Source organism: Candida dubliniensis, chromosome R, assembly GCF_000026945.1.
Source record: "Candida dubliniensis CD36 chromosome R, complete sequence".
In the NCBI taxonomy this organism is placed as follows: Eukaryota; Fungi; Ascomycota; class Pichiomycetes; order Serinales; family Debaryomycetaceae; genus Candida; species Candida dubliniensis.
Genome location: NC_012867.1, coordinates 664,866 through 681,276, shown reverse-complemented (window position 1 = coordinate 681,276; position 16,411 = coordinate 664,866). Strand labels below are relative to the sequence as shown.

The following is a 16,411-nucleotide window of genomic DNA, read 5'->3' as shown; positions in this document are numbered from 1 at the left end:
AGCAATTGCACACCAAAAAAAAAAAAGACAACTAAGAAACAAAACATTCTAGGGGGTAAGGGAAAGCACACACACACATTTGTTTAGCTAACTAACTACCATTGCAACCATGACAATCTCTATACCAAGTGGATTGACATTGAACTTGATTTCAAGTGTATCAGTTATATGTTTGGGATCTTTACAATTTGGTTATCATATGGCAGAATTGAATTCCCCAGAATTGGTACTATCATGTAAGCGATCACAGCCTGGTGCTGTCCCATATGAAGATTCTTTTTTTGGACGTAATGGATTTAAACAATGTATTCCCATGACACCAGATCAAATTGGATTGGCTACTTCTATTTTTTCAATTGGGGGATTATTTGGATCATTTTATGTTGGTCATTTAGCAGACAAATATGGTAGAAAGAAAACCAGTCTATTGCATTGTTTACTTTATATTATTGGCTCGTTCATTAATGGTTTAAGCAATACCTATGCAAGCTTGTTGCTTGGCAGATTTATTTGCGGGTTGGGTGCCGGGTCAGCCTTGGTTATTACTTCTATCTATATAAACGAGGTTTCTCCAATTGAAACAAAAGGATTATTGGGGTCAATGAACCAATTCAGTATCAATATTGGGATTTTATTTACACAATTATTATCATTAAAATGGTCTAATGATAATGATTGGAGATGGCTACTTTTTATGGCATCATTCATTGCTATTGCTAACGTTATTGTTGTATCAAGCTATTTGAACGAATCACCAGTTTGGTTGGCCAACCAGGGCAACACCACCCAAGCATTCACTATTTTACATGGCTTAAGAGGAGGGAGCTATTCTGTAGCCACCGATGAAGTCAATAGCTGGAAACTGCAGGGCCGAGGCACAACGCCTGAAAGCGATACGTTGCTTGAAGAAGGTAACGGAAGTGAACATAGTAGCAGTGGTGCTACTGCCGGTGGCAGTTCAAACAAAAACTTGGTAACAGTTGTAGACTATGTTTCATTGCCTGAGTACAGAAATTCTTTGATTGCATCCACTGGTATTTTGGTCTTGCAACAATTTGATGGGATAAATTCGATTATTTTCTATGGTGTATCGGTTTTGGTTTCCATTTTCCCCAATCATTCCATAATTATAAATTGTTTGATATCGTTAGTGAATGTTATTGTTACATTTATTTCAGCAACTATAGTTGATAAGTTGGGCAGAAAGCCTTTATTGTTGTTATCAGTTTCATTTTTAGGGATTGCAACGGTATTAATGGGTTTGGGTATTATTTGGACAAGTTCTGTGTTATCTATTGCCGGAACATTTACCTATATTACTTTTTTTGCAATTGGAATGGGTCCAATTCCATTTCTACTTGTTGGAGAAGTGACCCAACCAATTGCCAAGGCGCTGGCGCAAAGTTGGGGGACTAGTATGAATTGGATTGCTACATTTATTGTTGGTTATACTTTCCCAGTCTTAAAAGAGTGGTTAGGCGGCTCAGTCTACTTTATTTTCACTGTAATGTGTTGTGTTAGTGTATGGTTTATCAAAACTAAGGTTCCTGAGACAAAAGGTAAGCATTCGTACCAAGAAGTCTGGAGTTGAGGATATATTTGATTGTGTTTTGTGTATCCAAAGTTACGTTAGGGCTAAAGCCCTAATGATCAGTAGTGTACTTTGTTTGGGAAAAAATCAACTCATAAAAATACTGCATATTAGAACTGTATGAGAATGAGAATGAAAAAAAAAAAATAATTTGTAGTCGTTCATAGTGTGAGCACACACACACACAAACTCTGTAGAGCTACTGTGTTTGCTCTCTCAATACACTCTCGCTTTTTCGCACGCTTGACAAAAGATAATCAGAATTAGAAAAATTTCTCATTCCTTTTGAGTTTTCCACCATAATCAACTAGTAATAACCAACAATGCCTACTAGATTAACTAAAACCAGAAAACACAGAGGTAATGTTTCTGGTATGTACAATTTCACTTAAGTTTTACAAGATTAAAGAGTATTGAACATTGAAGGACATATGGAGATTCAGAGAAAACGTCGAAAAATTCAATAAGAATGAATAATGAATGGAAAACTTTTTTAAAGTGAACATCAGAATAAATAAAACACAACAGATTCAGGGTCATTGCTTCCTAGATTGGGTTCTTAAAGGAATGAATGTAAATAGTTTGAAAACCCACAACATATGAATTATTTCTCAGAATAATAGAGTTTTATGTCTACAGAACACAACACCATTAATGTGTCCAACATACTCTTTGAAGTCAAATCAAATCGAATGAACAAATTACTAACTTATGTTTTTTTTTTAGCCGGTAAGGGTAGAATTGGTAAACACAGAAAGCACCCGGGTGGTAGAGGTAAAGCTGGTGGTCAACATCATCACAGAACTAACTTGGATAAATACCATCCAGGTTACTTTGGTAAAGTTGGTATGAGATACTTCCACAAACAACAAAACCACTTTTGGAGACCAGAAATCAACTTGGACAAATTGTGGACTTTAGTTGATTCTGAAAAGAAAGACGAATACTTGAGCAAATCATCAGCTTCTGCTGCTCCAGTCATCGACACCTTGGCTCACGGTTACGGTAAAGTTTTGGGTAAAGGTAGATTACCAGAAGTTCCAGTCATTGTCAAAGCCAGATTTGTTTCTAAATTAGCTGAAGAAAAAATCAGAGCTGTTGGTGGTGTTGTTGAATTAGTTGCTTAAGTTTTAAAGGGGTAGAATATCTTTTTATGTGCACCACATTCAAAGAGAATCAAAATATATCAAAACTGTATATTTAATATAAAGAACTCATAGTTTTAATGAAGTGTGTTTAATTTCGTCTTTTTAAAGGACTTGTAGTTATTATTAGAGTATGTATTTTAGTTGAGATGAGTACATGTGATTGAACTGTCCTGCAGATACTGCCAGTCGATATGTTTACAAAGTATAGGAACCTGGTTGTAAATTAATCTTGTAAGAACAAAAAAAAAAACGGTAACTATAGGAACCAACGTTCTCCCATTATCGAGGTTGCAATCTGGTATTTACATATAAATACATATGATTATTCTGATAGACCAAGCTCATTACTACTCCCAACACTAATTGGTTTTTGTTTTGGGCTTTATATGTTTTACAATTTTTTTTCCTCTTTTTGTGTCGCTTGAGTTTTTGCTTGTTTGTTTTGATTTCCAAAGATTCCCACAGTCTTGCCAGTAAATTTTTTTTTTACTTTTTTTGGATACCATTTTATTTCAATGATAAGTTTTCTTAGGAAAAGAAATATATTAGATAATTTCATCAAGGCTCATATTGGACCGACAAGACAAAGTCCAAGATCATTTCATCATAGCACCCGAATTATGAACTCCATTAAAGATTTGAGTGAGAATGTTTGGCAACCACAAGATGCCTTGCCTAAACACATCAAGGATTTACTTACCCCTGGTACCCAACCAGTTAATTACATGTTTGCATTTTTGCAGATCATTAGATCATTGAAGTATCAAAAAAGAACTGGTTGGTTGGATCATGGCATACCTGCAGAAGCAACTGAGAGTATAGCTGATCACATGTATCGTATGGGTGTAATATCAATGTTAGTTCCAAAAGAAGTAGATTCGAATAAGTGTGTCAAAATTGCCATTGTCCACGATATAGCTGAATGTTTGGTAGGGGACATCACGCCATATGCTGGAATCACCAAAGCTGAGAAACATCGTAGAGAATTGGCCACCATTAATTATCTCAGCGAGTTGATTAAACCTTATAACGAAGAATTTTCCAAAGAAATGTTGGAATTGTGGTTGGACTATGAAGAAATTAGAAATTTGGAAGCCAGATACGTTAAGGATATCGACAAGTATGAAATGATTCAAACAGCTTGGGAATACGAATTGCAATTTGGATTGAAACATAATTTAGATCAGTTTTATACCGCAAGACAAGCAATCAAAACTAGTGAAATTGGAGAGTTGTGTGATGCCTTATTAGAAAAGAGAGATGAGTTGATTAAACAGTTGAAAGCACAAGAGTCCTGAAGTGTTTTTGTGAACGGATCCTAACTAGAATCATGACAACAAAGAAGAATCATTAGCTACAATTACATAGTATTTATAGAAAAAACTATTCACATGTCTAGATTAGAAATTTATATCCTAAGCAAATAGAAAAATTTTACTTTTTGTATTTTGAAGTAGTAGATATGCTTTCATAAACACTTTGGTACCATGGAATTTGTAACCCAATACTTCGCACCTTGAATTTTGTATTTCTCTGAGTTATTTCTAAACCTGCTTTTTTTTTTCACCGACCCTAACATATCTTTCTTATTTGTAAAGCTGAAACCAATGTCAACTACAGAGACTAAAGAAAAAACCGAGTCTGGTGGTAAACCAGAAGTTGGTGTCACTGGACGTAAGATTGTTTATGACAAAGATGGGAAACCGTAAGTAGTTATTTTCTGGGTATTTTACTGAAGGAATATTGTTTACTAACACCATTCAATTAGATGCCGTACATGTAACTCCTTATTGGATTTCCAATTCGCAAGTGGTAAAATTAAGAAATCACCAGTACTTCATGAATCGAAGAAAGAGAACAAACCAGAACTCGAGTCGTATCCTCAAGATGAGCCTCCGGATGTCACTGAGTTGGGTAAATCATCATGGACATTATTGCATTCAATAGCAGCCACATATCCAGAGACCCCTACCACGAAACAACAACAAGATATGAAACTGTTTATCAACTTATTTTCCGGGTTTTATCCCTGCTGGTTCTGTGCTGAAGATTTCCAAAAATATATCACCAAGAATGAACCGAAAACAGGAAATCAAGAGGAATTAGGGAGATGGCTTTGTGAGGCACATAATGAAGTTAACAAAAAACTAAATAAACCCCAATTCAATTGTGATCTATGGAAAAAAAGATGGAAGGATGGGTGGGATAATGAAGAGTAAAGAAGTACTTGTCCCATATCCCATAGAAGTAAAGCTTGTATATAGAGTCAGGTCAGGTCAGGTCAGGTCAGTGGCAAAGTGTAAATAGATTTTTTTTACAGCAACAGCAAAATAGATAACGAACCTAGAAAGAAAAAAAAAAAAAGACTACAAATAGAAAATGAGAAATAGCAACTTTATTCAACAGTATCTGTTTTTTAAGACTCGACCATATCATTAGCAAAGATGTTCAGCAGACAATTGGCAAGACACATTGAACGTAATAAACACATTAGAAGTTTTTCGTTGACGCAATGGTTCAAGTCGTGGAAGGAAGCTGCACAATCACAACGGTTGGTTTATCCCCCTCCAGCCTCGCAATTCACCACCCAGAATAGAATCATTGATACCTATATCACCAATAAGCAAGAATTATACACATACCTCTCTGTGAAGCCACCTTTGTTATTGAATTTTACCTTTGCTACCGAAGAGAACAACAAAGTTACACAAGCTTCGTTTGATGTCTTAAGTGACAAGTCCAAATATCCCAATACGGAGCCAGTTTACCTTGTAAATATTTTAGCCGATTCTGAAGGTGGAAGAGAATTAATGCTAGATTACGTCGTGGGACCCAAAATACCTAGCATTGTCGTTTTAAAACATCAATTGCCCAGTGGGAAGTATGTACCAAATTTAGAGACTTTTACTGAACAAGATTTAGTTGAATGGTTAAAACATATTTGAAAAGGCGACAACTGGGGGGTGAAGGCAGAGGTATCTAATTGGTAGGTCAAATAGTTGTTGTTATGTGTTGACAAAATATAAATCACAAAACGTTGTTATTTCCGAACATGTTGCCGCAATGTTGATCCAATAAGGGAACAGAACTAATGCTCTATGTAGTTGCTACTTTTTGAACACATAAAGAAATTAAATTCAACTGTGTCATCAAGGGCTGTACTAAGACAAGTTTCATCTGAAAGTAGGGGTAAATTCTTTGTTTTGTGCAAATGTAGTATGTTGTTATTATATTCTTGTTGGTTTGAAATTCAACTGCAAATTAAGTGGTTGCACATTGGTATTTAATTTTCATTGGATGTTGCTTCAGTTGCCACATAATCTATCTGAAGAAGAGAAGTTTGTAATTGGCTGAAAAACCCATCCGTGCAACAGCCGATTCATAAGGTACAACACAATAGAAATGCAAGAGCTAAAAAAAAAAAGATAACAAATTTCATTGCAACCCTCCCTGTGATTGTAGTTTAAATCTTTTTCATTTAGGTGTGTTAACAATAGAAATAACAAAAACAATGTAGAAAACAGAAAAAGTAGACTAGCAACGGTTTTACATGAGATTGAAGAATGTACGAATCTTGCTAATCAAAATTGATTGGCGTTCAAAAACAGCAATAAAAGAGGCTATTACTCAACTTCTAAAGATGTAAGCAGCAGTTACATGGATGGTAAAAAAAGAGATGGTTTATTCTCAACGGTTCCGTTCTCTATTTCTTTCAGTTCAAATTTAACTTATTGTTTGTTAATAAGGAGAATTGGTAATGAGATTACTAATTTGTTGGTTTGTGTCATGTAGGATTACTAAACTTGACAGCTACCACTAAACAAAAATAATCTGCAGGTGTGATAAGTTAGTATTCTCCAGAGTTCGGATTACTAACTCTGGAAAAATGGAAATCATAATACTAGTCATAGTACTATTTCAAGTTCATTTTCCAATAAAGATCAGTCACAAATGATAGTGTTAACATGATGCCCGATATTCAATTTTAGAGTGAGATTGTCATCCAGATTCTAGTGAGGTGCACAATATTTGTTTTTTGTCTGTTAAACCCGAAAAAGAAACCTACCCGAAGCCAAGAGTGCTTAATGCATTAACACTGTAGATAATTCACCTCTCTTGCTGATCTAGAGATTTTATTAAATTCAACATTTTGGATTATAACACCGATGTAGCATTCTTTGTAGATCACCGTTCCACAAAGCGGCATATTTAATCTTTTTGTTTGAAGCAATATGTTTCTAAATCATGTGTGTTGTAAAACTGTCCCCCCCCCACTGAAAAAATACCGGAAATGTAAATTATGCGATCGCCTTAATTTGTGGTGTGGACACATGAAAGAAAAGGTGAAAAGGAGAAAAAAAAAAAGAAATGCATTCTCACATAGAGAAAATTAAACTCCATTCTAAATTATTCAACAATTATATAAATTACCATTGATTTAACCTCGTGTTTGTATTCTTGTTTTTTTTTTTTGATTTATTTATTTATTTATTTATCACTGCTAAGCTTTTATTATACACTTTTATAAGCTTTGGAAATTGACGATACTCAGATTGTTAGAAAAGAACAATATACAAAATACATAATTTACTTGAACCCACTAGTTAATTAATTTTGCTAATTCAAATGACATCAATAAAACATCCACAGCCATCTGCTGCAAGCACTAACAGCCAGGGAATACGCACTCCACCGACACTTTCCACATCTCCAGATTTGGATGTTAACAGAATCCCCATGGTCACACCGAAACCATCAACAAATAGTTTGCCAGTTACCACACCACAACCCCCACCAGCTATAACACAATCTATGCGTAACAAAAGTGGCTTGCCTGACAGCTTACCGCATGTTAAATGTTTAGCTAGAGCACGTATCCCAACAACACAGGGACCAGATATTTTCCTACACTTGTATGAAAACAATATTGACAACAAAGAACACTTGGCAATTGTGTTTGGAGAGGACATTCGATCCCGTTCATTGTTTAAACATTACCCTGGGGAAACACAACAAGACAGGATGACCAGAGGTGCTTACATCGGGAGATTGACTCCTGGAAGAACTATTGCTGATTCTGATGGAACTGACGAATTGAAGTTTGATAAAGAAGGTAATTTGATAATTGACAGTTTGACATACACAGACCCAACTTTAGTCAGGATACATAGTGAATGCTATACTGGTGAAACTGCATGGAGTGCACGATGTGATTGTGGTGAACAGTTTGACGAGGCTGGAAGAATAATGGGGGAAGCGGGCCATGGGTGCATGGTATATTTGAGACAAGAAGGTAGAGGTATTGGTTTGGGTGAAAAATTAAAGGCGTATAACTTACAAGATCTTGGTGCCGATACAGTGGAAGCCAATTTGATTTTGAGACATCCAGCTGATGGGCGGAACTTTTCTTTGGCTACAGCTATTTTGGTTGATTTGGGTCTAGTAGAAATTAAATTGTTAACTAACAACCCAGACAAGATTGTTGCTGTCGAAGGAAAACACCAGGAAGTTAAAGTGTTGGAAAGAGTCCCAATGGTGCCCTTAAGTTGGGGGAAAGATGGTAAGAATGGTATCAGAAGTAAAGAAATAGAAGGGTATTTGAGCACCAAAATTGAAAGAATGGGACATTTGTTAGAAAAGCCCATCAAAATCTAAGTTCAAAATAACCTATAAAAACTATGACATTGTTATGGAGTTGACGAGAGATTTAACAGGAGTGTATATACACACACATATATAAATAATTTCATTTGTACTTTAATAACTACACAATTTTTTTTTTGTTTTAGTTCCTGAAAGCTAGTTGTTGTTTGATTGTGGCTGAAGTTTTTAGCAGCCAGAAGAACAAGAGACAAGAATTGCTTGGGCTCATCTCTCACACACACAAAATTGAGATGCGATAAAGTTTGCCAAATGAGGTTAGAAAAAATTTTTTTTTTTTTTTAATTCTAATTTCTTTTTTTTTTCACGTTTTACAGAATCAATTACTAGAACCACCTCCCAATAGCAAAGATGAGCTTGAATACTCAAGATTTAGTTTTGGCTTATATTAATGATTATGTTTCCAGAAATGAAAAATTGTCGAAGTTGAAGAAACCATTATCGAAATTATTAGCAGGTAAAGAATTACCAAAGGTTTCTAAACAGTTGGAATCCATTATCAAGGAAGTGGAAGATCTAGAAAAAGAACATAACTCAAACAGCTCATCGTCTGAAAGTGAAAGCTCTTCATCAGACAGTGAAAGCTCTTCATCAGACAGTGAAAGTTCTTCATCCGATAGTGAAAGTTCTTCATCGGATAGTGAAAGTTCTTCATCGGATAGTGAAAGTTCTTCATCGGATAGTGAAAGTTCTTCATCGGATAATGAAAGTTCTTCATCGGATAGTGAAAGTTCCTCATCTGACAGCGAAGACAGTGAAGACAGTGAAGACAAAAAAGTGAAAAAAGACAACAAAGATTCTAGTCCTGCTTCAAGTTCCGACTCAGATTCGGATTCAAGCTCTGACTCAAGCTCAAATTCAGATAGTGAGAGTGATGACAAATCATCAGAAAGCAGCTCTGAAGATGAAGACTCATCTAGTGATTCAGAATCCGAAGAAGAACAAAAACAACCAAAAGACAAGAAAAGAAAACATACAAACGACGCCAAGGAAGAAAAATCAATTAAAAAGTTTAAAAACGATTCAGAATCAACAGCATCATCCTCTACTGAATCAATTCCTGCAACTCCAGAACCAGAGTTAAAACCTGGCCAAAGAAAACATTTTTCTAGAATAGATAGAAGCAAAGTTACATTTCAAAGTTCAGTATTACAAGATAATACCTACAAGGGAGCAGCAGGAACTTGGGGAGAAAAGGCTAGTGAAAAATTATTACAAGTTAGAGGTAAAGATTTTACCAAGAATAAAAATAAAATGAAGAGAGGCAGCTATAAAGGTGGCAGTATCACTTTAGCTAGTGGGTCATATAAATTCGAAGACTAGATACAGATATAGCTTGGATATATATATTTATTTTCTTCATAGTTTGAGTTTTTCTTCTTTTTCCTAAAAATACAAAGGAATAAGAGAAATGACTATTTAATAAAGGTGTTTTGATTGATTATTATTATTTGCATTTATTGTAGGTTATCGTACATGTCATGGCTATTTTGTTAACAGGACACACACAAAGAAAATACTAGTCTCCATGATTAAACTAAGAGGAGAAAAAAAAAAAAAAAAACTACAAAGATCAATCTCTCTTTTTTTAGTAATCATAAGAACTATACTTTCTTCTTGTTAGTATTTACTTATCACCAATCATAGTTTCTTGTCTAACATGTCAAGCCGAAACAGAGAAAGGGTAAACTATGCAGATCTTGAAGATGAAAACTTTTCAGACGAAGATGTATACGTGAGTAACAAGACAGGTGCCAAGGATAACGATGATGATGAATATAATTCGCCATCACAGAAATCAAGAAAACAAACAGGATCTTCTACCAACAATTCCAAAAAACGTAAAGCTCAAGAATCAGTGGATTCATTAAAACAAAATTTAGATGAAACAAATTACTCCGATAACGAACTAATCGAACTAACCCCTGATATACCAGCAGATTATATTCCTGATGCAGTTTCAAAGAATTTTGGCAAAGGTGATTTTTCGTATTTGAAACTAAAACCAGATCATTTTTCCAGACCAATATGGATATCACCGAATGATGGAAGAATAATATTAGAATCGTTTTCGCCCTTGGCCGAACAAGCACAAGATTTTTTGATCACTATTGCTGAACCAATATCAAGACCTAGTCATATACATGAATATCGAATAACAGCATATTCTTTGTATGCTGCTGTTTCTGTGGGGTTGGAAACCGATGACATAATTCTGGTCTTGAACCGATTGTCGAAAGTCCCCGTTGCTGAATCCATTCTCAATTTTATTAAAGCAGCAACAGTATCCTACGGTAAGGTGAAATTGGTTTTAAAACATAATAGATACTTTGTTGAAAGTACACAAGCCGATATCTTACAGATGTTACTAAAAGATCCAGTTATCGGACCATTACGGATACAGTCTTCGGATAATACCGTGACTAGTAATGGATTGATTACTTCAGCATCAGCACCTGCTGATATAGTTATACCAGGGACTAAGAAAAACGATTCCACAAAGGAAGACCCATCAGGTAATGGAGCAGAAGATATATTTGCCTCAGTTGTCGGCAGTAGAGATGATGATGATGACATGGATACTATACATTCGTTTGAAATAGCACATGATTCTGTGGAAATAGTAAAACGTAGATGCCAAGATATCGAGTATCCAGTTTTAGAGGAGTACGATTTCCGTCACGATGCAAGAAACCCAGATTTGGAAATTGACTTGAAACCATCAACTCAAATTAGACCATATCAAGAAAAGTCGTTGTCAAAGATGTTTGGTAATGGTCGTGCTAGATCAGGGATCATCGTGTTGCCCTGTGGGGCTGGGAAGACTTTGGTCGGGATCACTGCTGCCTGTACCATTAGGAAATCTGTTATTGTCTTGTGTACGTCTTCGGTGTCGGTCATGCAATGGAGACAACAGTTTTTGCAATGGTGTACTATTCAACCAGAGAATGTGGCTGTTTTCACTTCTGAGAATAAGGAAATGTTTGCTAGTGAATCTGGGTTGGTGGTGTCGACATATTCTATGGTGGCAAACACCCGTAATAGATCACATGATTCACAGAAAGTTATGGATTTTTTGCGTTCGAGAGAATGGGGGTTCATTATCTTAGATGAGGTGCACGTTGTGCCAGCTCAGATGTTTAGAAGAGTGGTTACAACAATTGCTGCACATGCCAAGTTGGGGTTGACAGCCACTTTGGTGCGTGAAGATGATAAAATCGATGATTTGAACTTTTTGATTGGTCCAAAGTTATATGAAGCCAATTGGATGGATTTGGCCCAAAAGGGTCATATTGCCAATGTTCAATGTGCTGAAGTCTGGTGTCCCATGACGGCAGAATTTTACCAGGAGTACCTTCGAGAAAGCGCTAGAAAGCGTATGCTTTTGTACATTATGAACCCAACTAAATTTCAAGCCTGTCAATTTTTAATTCATTATCACGAAAAAAGAGGGGACAAGATCATTGTGTTTAGTGATAATGTTTATGCTTTACAAGAGTATGCATTGAGATTGGGTAAACCGTTTATTTATGGGTCTACACCGCAACAAGAAAGAATGAAAATTTTACAAAATTTCCAGCATAATGATCAAATCAATACTATATTCCTTTCTAAAGTTGGTGATACCTCTATTGATTTGCCCGAAGCAACGTGTTTAATTCAGATTTCTTCACATTATGGGTCCAGAAGACAAGAGGCGCAAAGATTAGGTCGAATTTTAAGAGCTAAAAGACGTAATGATGAAGGTTTCAATGCATTTTTCTACTCATTGGTTTCAAAAGACACCCAAGAAATGTATTATTCAACTAAAAGACAGGCTTTTTTGGTAGATCAAGGCTACGCCTTTAAAGTTATTACACATTTGAGTGGTATGGAACAATTGCCTGATTTGGCTTACTCTTCTGCTCGTGAAAGAAGAGAGTTACTACAACAAGTATTGTTGAAGAATGAGGATGCAGCAGGATTGGAGATTGGGGATGATGCTGATACTAATTTCATTTCTAAAGAAAAGAGAATGCGTTTAGAACAAGAACGAAACGGTGGAGGCGCAACTTATACGTCTGGTTCGTTAGCTGGGTTGGCTGGTGGTGAAGATATGGCTTATATTGAGTATGGTAAGAATAAGAATAAAGAGTTAAGAGAATCACATCATCCATTGATTCAAAAAATGTACTACAAACAAAGCAAAGCCAAAAAATGAGCCACATGATACTGGCTATATTGGTTTTAACAAATGTTGCTGAGATTATTACAATGCATAAACTCATGAAGCACAACTCTATGTAGAATATCCGTTATGTTATATAATACAATGTGTGTATATTACAATATACTTCCAATTTAACATGCAATAAAATCTCCAAAATCGTCATCATCATCATTAACATCATCATCATCATCATCATGGACAAAGTCATCAGCATTGTCCTTTTCAAACTCTTGTAATTCTCTCGAAGTTTTTTCGTAATAACTAAACTCATCAGTAATACTCTGATTTTTAAATTCTTCAGTTAGTTCATGTATGTCTTCTTCTTCCTCTTCGTCCTGTTCTTGCATGATAGTCTTGAAGTTTATTATATTTATGGCATAGACCATTCGATCATAATAGTACAGTTGCAGTTCGTATTTGAACCTAGCGTCATAAACAGCTAACATATATTCAAATTGAGCAGCCATATCGGGATCCTCAAATTCCAATCCAAGGGCAACTTGCGGTAAATCATTGGGGGAATGATCAGGGTAATACGGTTTATATCCAGAATTGGGTAATTGAACTATCACTTTAAATCTATTACTAGAAACTTGTTGAATAGTGCTGGTTCCATCATGACTTATTTTAGAAATTTTTTGAACATCAATATTTGTTGCAGTTGTCGATGATAAACTTAAATCTTCGACAACGGGGCAATACCATGTTTCTCCCCATAGATATTGTCCATTTCGGAATTCCAATTTACTTTTCATTTTCAAGAATGGATGAATTATGAATTTATCATTCTTTGTTTGTTCAAACCCTTCCATGTATGAGTTGGATAATTGTTCTTTCTCAATGAATAACAATGATCCTTGCCATATTTTATTTCGTTCTGTAAACTTGATAGTGGATAGATTATCGGTACATGGTATGGAATATAGGGAAGCTCCGTCTCTGCACTCATATAAAACTTTTGAACGGTACGTCTTTGGATCTGATCTCATCATAAATGACAATAAAGAATACTATGAATATGTAATCAATATTTATGCAACAGGGAATCAATCATTAAATGGATATATCACAATACAAATGTTTTTGGAGGGATTCAATACTTGTCCGAATGCAAACACAAAAAAGATACAAAAATCCGTTTTAAGAATCAACTCTAATTAAGAAGTAAATTCAATTAAAGACAAAAAAGGGGTATTATACAATGTTAATTGGAATTCTTAATTTGAGTGTAATTGTTGTTATAAGACATTTGAATTGTAATAATATTATTGTTATCACGGAACTTTGAAGGTAAGGTAGTGTCTATACGCTCAAAACAATTTGTTCATACAGACACAAACATATCCCATAATAATAATATTTCTCACTCTCTTTTCTTCTTGAAAAAGGAAAGAAAAAAAAAATTTCATCACATACAAAAAAACTACTGGTGGTCAGTGACTTGAAGTTTTCATTTATACCAAGTAAAATGATGAAGAGTATATTGGGTAGTGGCTTGATTAATAATATAGTCAAGAGCTCATTGAATAAAGCAGTATTAAGACCATCGTTCACACCTATTCGTTTCAACTCAAATAATGCAAACTTGGATCAATTAAAAAGTATATTCAATCAACCAAGTGAAAAATCGACCACCAAAGATTCACAAAGCAAATCAACTTTAAATATTGATGATTTATTAAGCAATTCAATTCTTGAAACAAGAGAAAGACCGCAATCAAATTCATTTGGCGTGTATGATAAGTTTGGATTTGAACAAACAAGACAACCAACACCTCGTGAAGTCGCTAAGAATATCCGTGAATTTGGTGTCAATGCAGGTAGAACTGTTGATGTTAACTATAATAACATATCAAGATCACTTGCTCAAATCAAAAGAGTTGTCAATGATAATAAAATAAGGTACTTGCAAAGAATTCAAAGCAGATTTATCCGTCCTGCCAAATACAGAAAACAATTGAAGAGAGAATGGTGGAGAAGAAGATTTTCTCAAGGATTTAAGGAATTATTGCATGAAGTCAACGATGCTAGAAGAAGAGGCTATTAGAATACTACCTGGAAACTGGACTGGTACAACTTAGGTAATCTTGTATATAATTATTCAATGCATACACTCTCCTGTTTTTTGCTTTATGTATCATAGATCAATCGTTGATGAATTCTTGTATTTAAAAGATTAATTTGAATATGGTCACCTGTATGACTTATCACGTGACCGATCGGAGATTGAAAACGTTTGGTTTCGTTTTTCTCTCTCTTCCTTATCTTCAATGTGAGATTCTTTTTCCTGTTGGAATTTCCAATCAATTATGGGAAAGCCAGAACAAACATGAAGAAAGTGTTTCACATACAATCTCCGATTTTCAACCAATTGATAGTCCCCCAACTAGAGTAGATATTTTTCACTTAAAAGATTATTAACGTCATTTCAATTGTTGTTGAACTATTGATGAACAATTGAGTCATACATTGTCTCACTAATCATTCAATCACAAACCGTATTGTTTGGTTCTCCAAGCGTTTTCTTTTTTTTTTTTTTTTTTTTTGCAACAGAGGAAAAAAAAAAAATTGATTCCAAAGGATATCTAATAACCCCTCAACAACAACGTGCTCATCACACAAGATCTGATTAGATCTAAATCACTTTTTCGTAATTGCCAAATGTCTTCCGATATTGAACAAACAAATAACCCTCCTATGCGAGGAATACCGGCAATTACTGGCCCAATAGATTATACCAAAGCATTTCATGTTTTCCCCAAAGAATTACAACCGTTCCGTGGTTCTATCTTGGCATATGGGGCATCACTATTTTCTACATTGGTGGGATTTCCTCTAGACACTGTGAAAACTCGAATGCAGACCCATAAGAACTTTGCAAGTTATTTTGATTGTGTTAAAAAGACATATGCTAAAGAAGGTGTACGTGGGTTTTTCCGAGGTATCTGGGCACCAATAATTTCAACTTCACTATCTAAATCCTTGAGTGTTTCACTATTTACTACAGTGAAACCATATACATATACATTATTATATGAGACACCCTGGACCAAAAATATTGAAAACTCGCATCCATTCTTACGAAATATTCCTGTTTGTTTTTTATCTGGTTTAATTGCCGGTGGTGGGGTCTCGTTATTTGCTTGTCCATTCGAGTTTACCAAAGTGTATGCTCAATTAGAAAAATTAGTGGCGAGTAAATCATTAAAAGAATTATCAAATTTAAACAATGGAAATGGAAATGGTACTGGTGGTAGCAGTGCTGCGCAATTAGCGCAGTTCAATTCAATAAAAACACCTTCTACTGCAGTGATTGTGAAAGAAATCTTGAAATACGAAGGAATTAGAGGATTGTACTCTGGTTATAAATATCATTTGATGAGAGATTCGATTTCAACGGGATTTTATTATTCTATTTATGAATCCATGAAATGGTCCATAAATAATTTTATAAATAAAGATCCTTCGGTTTCTTCTCCATTTTCAGTTTTATTGGCTGGTGGGATGTCTGGTGTCCTCAGTTGGGTATTGATTTTCCCAATAGATACAACTAAATCTTTGGTTCAAAAAGATGCCGTGACAAACATCTTACGACGATCTCATGGACTTGAACCTTTACCACCTAAACATAGAAAGCTACAAAAATTTGAAAAAAGAGCTTACAGAGGATTAGGAATTTCTGTTACGAGATCTTTCATTGTAAATATGGTTTTCTTTGGTGTTTTCGAATTAGGCATGACATATTTGGCGTAACTAAGAATTTAGCAAAACATCCAGACACAACAATCATATCGTGGCATC

At 35.0% G+C, this 16,411-nt stretch overlaps 11 protein-coding genes across 11 annotated transcripts; 10 read left to right on the top strand and 1 right to left on the bottom strand. All coding sequences in view use genetic code 12, as the record gives it.

Moving 5' to 3' along the window:
* Positions 1–109: 109 nt before the first annotated feature.
* Positions 110–1,591, top strand: CD36_28130 (glucose transporter of the major facilitator superfamily, putative; the record flags this gene model as incomplete). Its single annotated transcript, XM_002421822.1, has 1 exon — positions 110–1,591. The coding sequence occupies one exon, from the start codon at positions 110–112 to the stop codon at positions 1,589–1,591; it is 1,482 nt and encodes a 493-aa protein (XP_002421867.1).
* Positions 1,592–1,914: 323 nt separating this feature from the next.
* Positions 1,915–2,718, top strand: CD36_28120 (60S ribosomal protein L28; the record flags this gene model as incomplete). Its single annotated transcript, XM_002421821.1, has 2 exons — positions 1,915–1,963; positions 2,318–2,718. The coding sequence occupies 2 exons, from the start codon at positions 1,915–1,917 to the stop codon at positions 2,716–2,718; spliced, it is 450 nt and encodes a 149-aa protein (XP_002421866.1).
* A 536-nt stretch (positions 2,719–3,254) lies between these two features.
* On the top strand, positions 3,255–4,037 carry CD36_28110 (conserved hypothetical protein; the record flags this gene model as incomplete). Its single annotated transcript, XM_002421820.1, has 1 exon — positions 3,255–4,037. One exon carries the CDS (start codon positions 3,255–3,257, stop codon positions 4,035–4,037), a length of 783 nt encoding a protein of 260 aa, XP_002421865.1.
* Positions 4,038–4,346: 309 nt separating this feature from the next.
* Positions 4,347–4,958, top strand: CD36_28100 (mitochondrial FAD-linked sulfhydryl oxidase, putative; the record flags this gene model as incomplete). The annotated part of the gene is made up of 2 exons (XM_002421819.1): positions 4,347–4,444; positions 4,508–4,958. 2 exons carry the CDS (start codon positions 4,347–4,349, stop codon positions 4,956–4,958), a joined length of 549 nt encoding a protein of 182 aa, XP_002421864.1.
* A 225-nt stretch (positions 4,959–5,183) lies between these two features.
* CD36_28090 (conserved hypothetical protein) lies at positions 5,184–5,684 on the top strand (the record flags this gene model as incomplete). Its single annotated transcript, XM_002421818.1, has 1 exon — positions 5,184–5,684. The coding sequence occupies one exon, from the start codon at positions 5,184–5,186 to the stop codon at positions 5,682–5,684; it is 501 nt and encodes a 166-aa protein (XP_002421863.1).
* Positions 5,685–7,365: 1,681 nt separating this feature from the next.
* CD36_28080 (GTP cyclohydrolase, putative) lies at positions 7,366–8,394 on the top strand (the record flags this gene model as incomplete). Its single annotated transcript, XM_002421817.1, has 1 exon — positions 7,366–8,394. One exon carries the CDS (start codon positions 7,366–7,368, stop codon positions 8,392–8,394), a length of 1,029 nt encoding a protein of 342 aa, XP_002421862.1.
* Positions 8,395–8,751: 357 nt separating this feature from the next.
* Positions 8,752–9,723, top strand: CD36_28070 (chaperone of small nucleolar ribonucleoprotein particles (snoRNPs), putative; the record flags this gene model as incomplete). The annotated part of the gene is made up of 1 exon (XM_002421816.1): positions 8,752–9,723. One exon carries the CDS (start codon positions 8,752–8,754, stop codon positions 9,721–9,723), a length of 972 nt encoding a protein of 323 aa, XP_002421861.1.
* Positions 9,724–10,060: 337 nt separating this feature from the next.
* Positions 10,061–12,601, top strand: CD36_28050 (DNA repair helicase, putative; the record flags this gene model as incomplete). The annotated part of the gene is made up of 1 exon (XM_002421815.1): positions 10,061–12,601. The coding sequence occupies one exon, from the start codon at positions 10,061–10,063 to the stop codon at positions 12,599–12,601; it is 2,541 nt and encodes an 846-aa protein (XP_002421860.1).
* A 140-nt stretch (positions 12,602–12,741) lies between these two features.
* CD36_28040 (conserved hypothetical protein) lies at positions 12,742–13,602 on the bottom strand (the record flags this gene model as incomplete). The annotated part of the gene is made up of 1 exon (XM_002421814.1): positions 12,742–13,602. One exon carries the CDS (start codon positions 13,600–13,602, stop codon positions 12,742–12,744), a length of 861 nt encoding a protein of 286 aa, XP_002421859.1.
* Positions 13,603–14,078: 476 nt separating this feature from the next.
* On the top strand, positions 14,079–14,657 carry CD36_28020 (conserved hypothetical protein; the record flags this gene model as incomplete). The annotated part of the gene is made up of 1 exon (XM_002421813.1): positions 14,079–14,657. The coding sequence occupies one exon, from the start codon at positions 14,079–14,081 to the stop codon at positions 14,655–14,657; it is 579 nt and encodes a 192-aa protein (XP_002421858.1).
* Positions 14,658–15,271: 614 nt separating this feature from the next.
* Positions 15,272–16,363, top strand: CD36_28010 (mitochondrial carnitine/acylcarnitine carrier protein, putative; the record flags this gene model as incomplete). Its single annotated transcript, XM_002421812.1, has 1 exon — positions 15,272–16,363. One exon carries the CDS (start codon positions 15,272–15,274, stop codon positions 16,361–16,363), a length of 1,092 nt encoding a protein of 363 aa, XP_002421857.1.
* Positions 16,364–16,411: the final 48 nt, after the last annotated feature.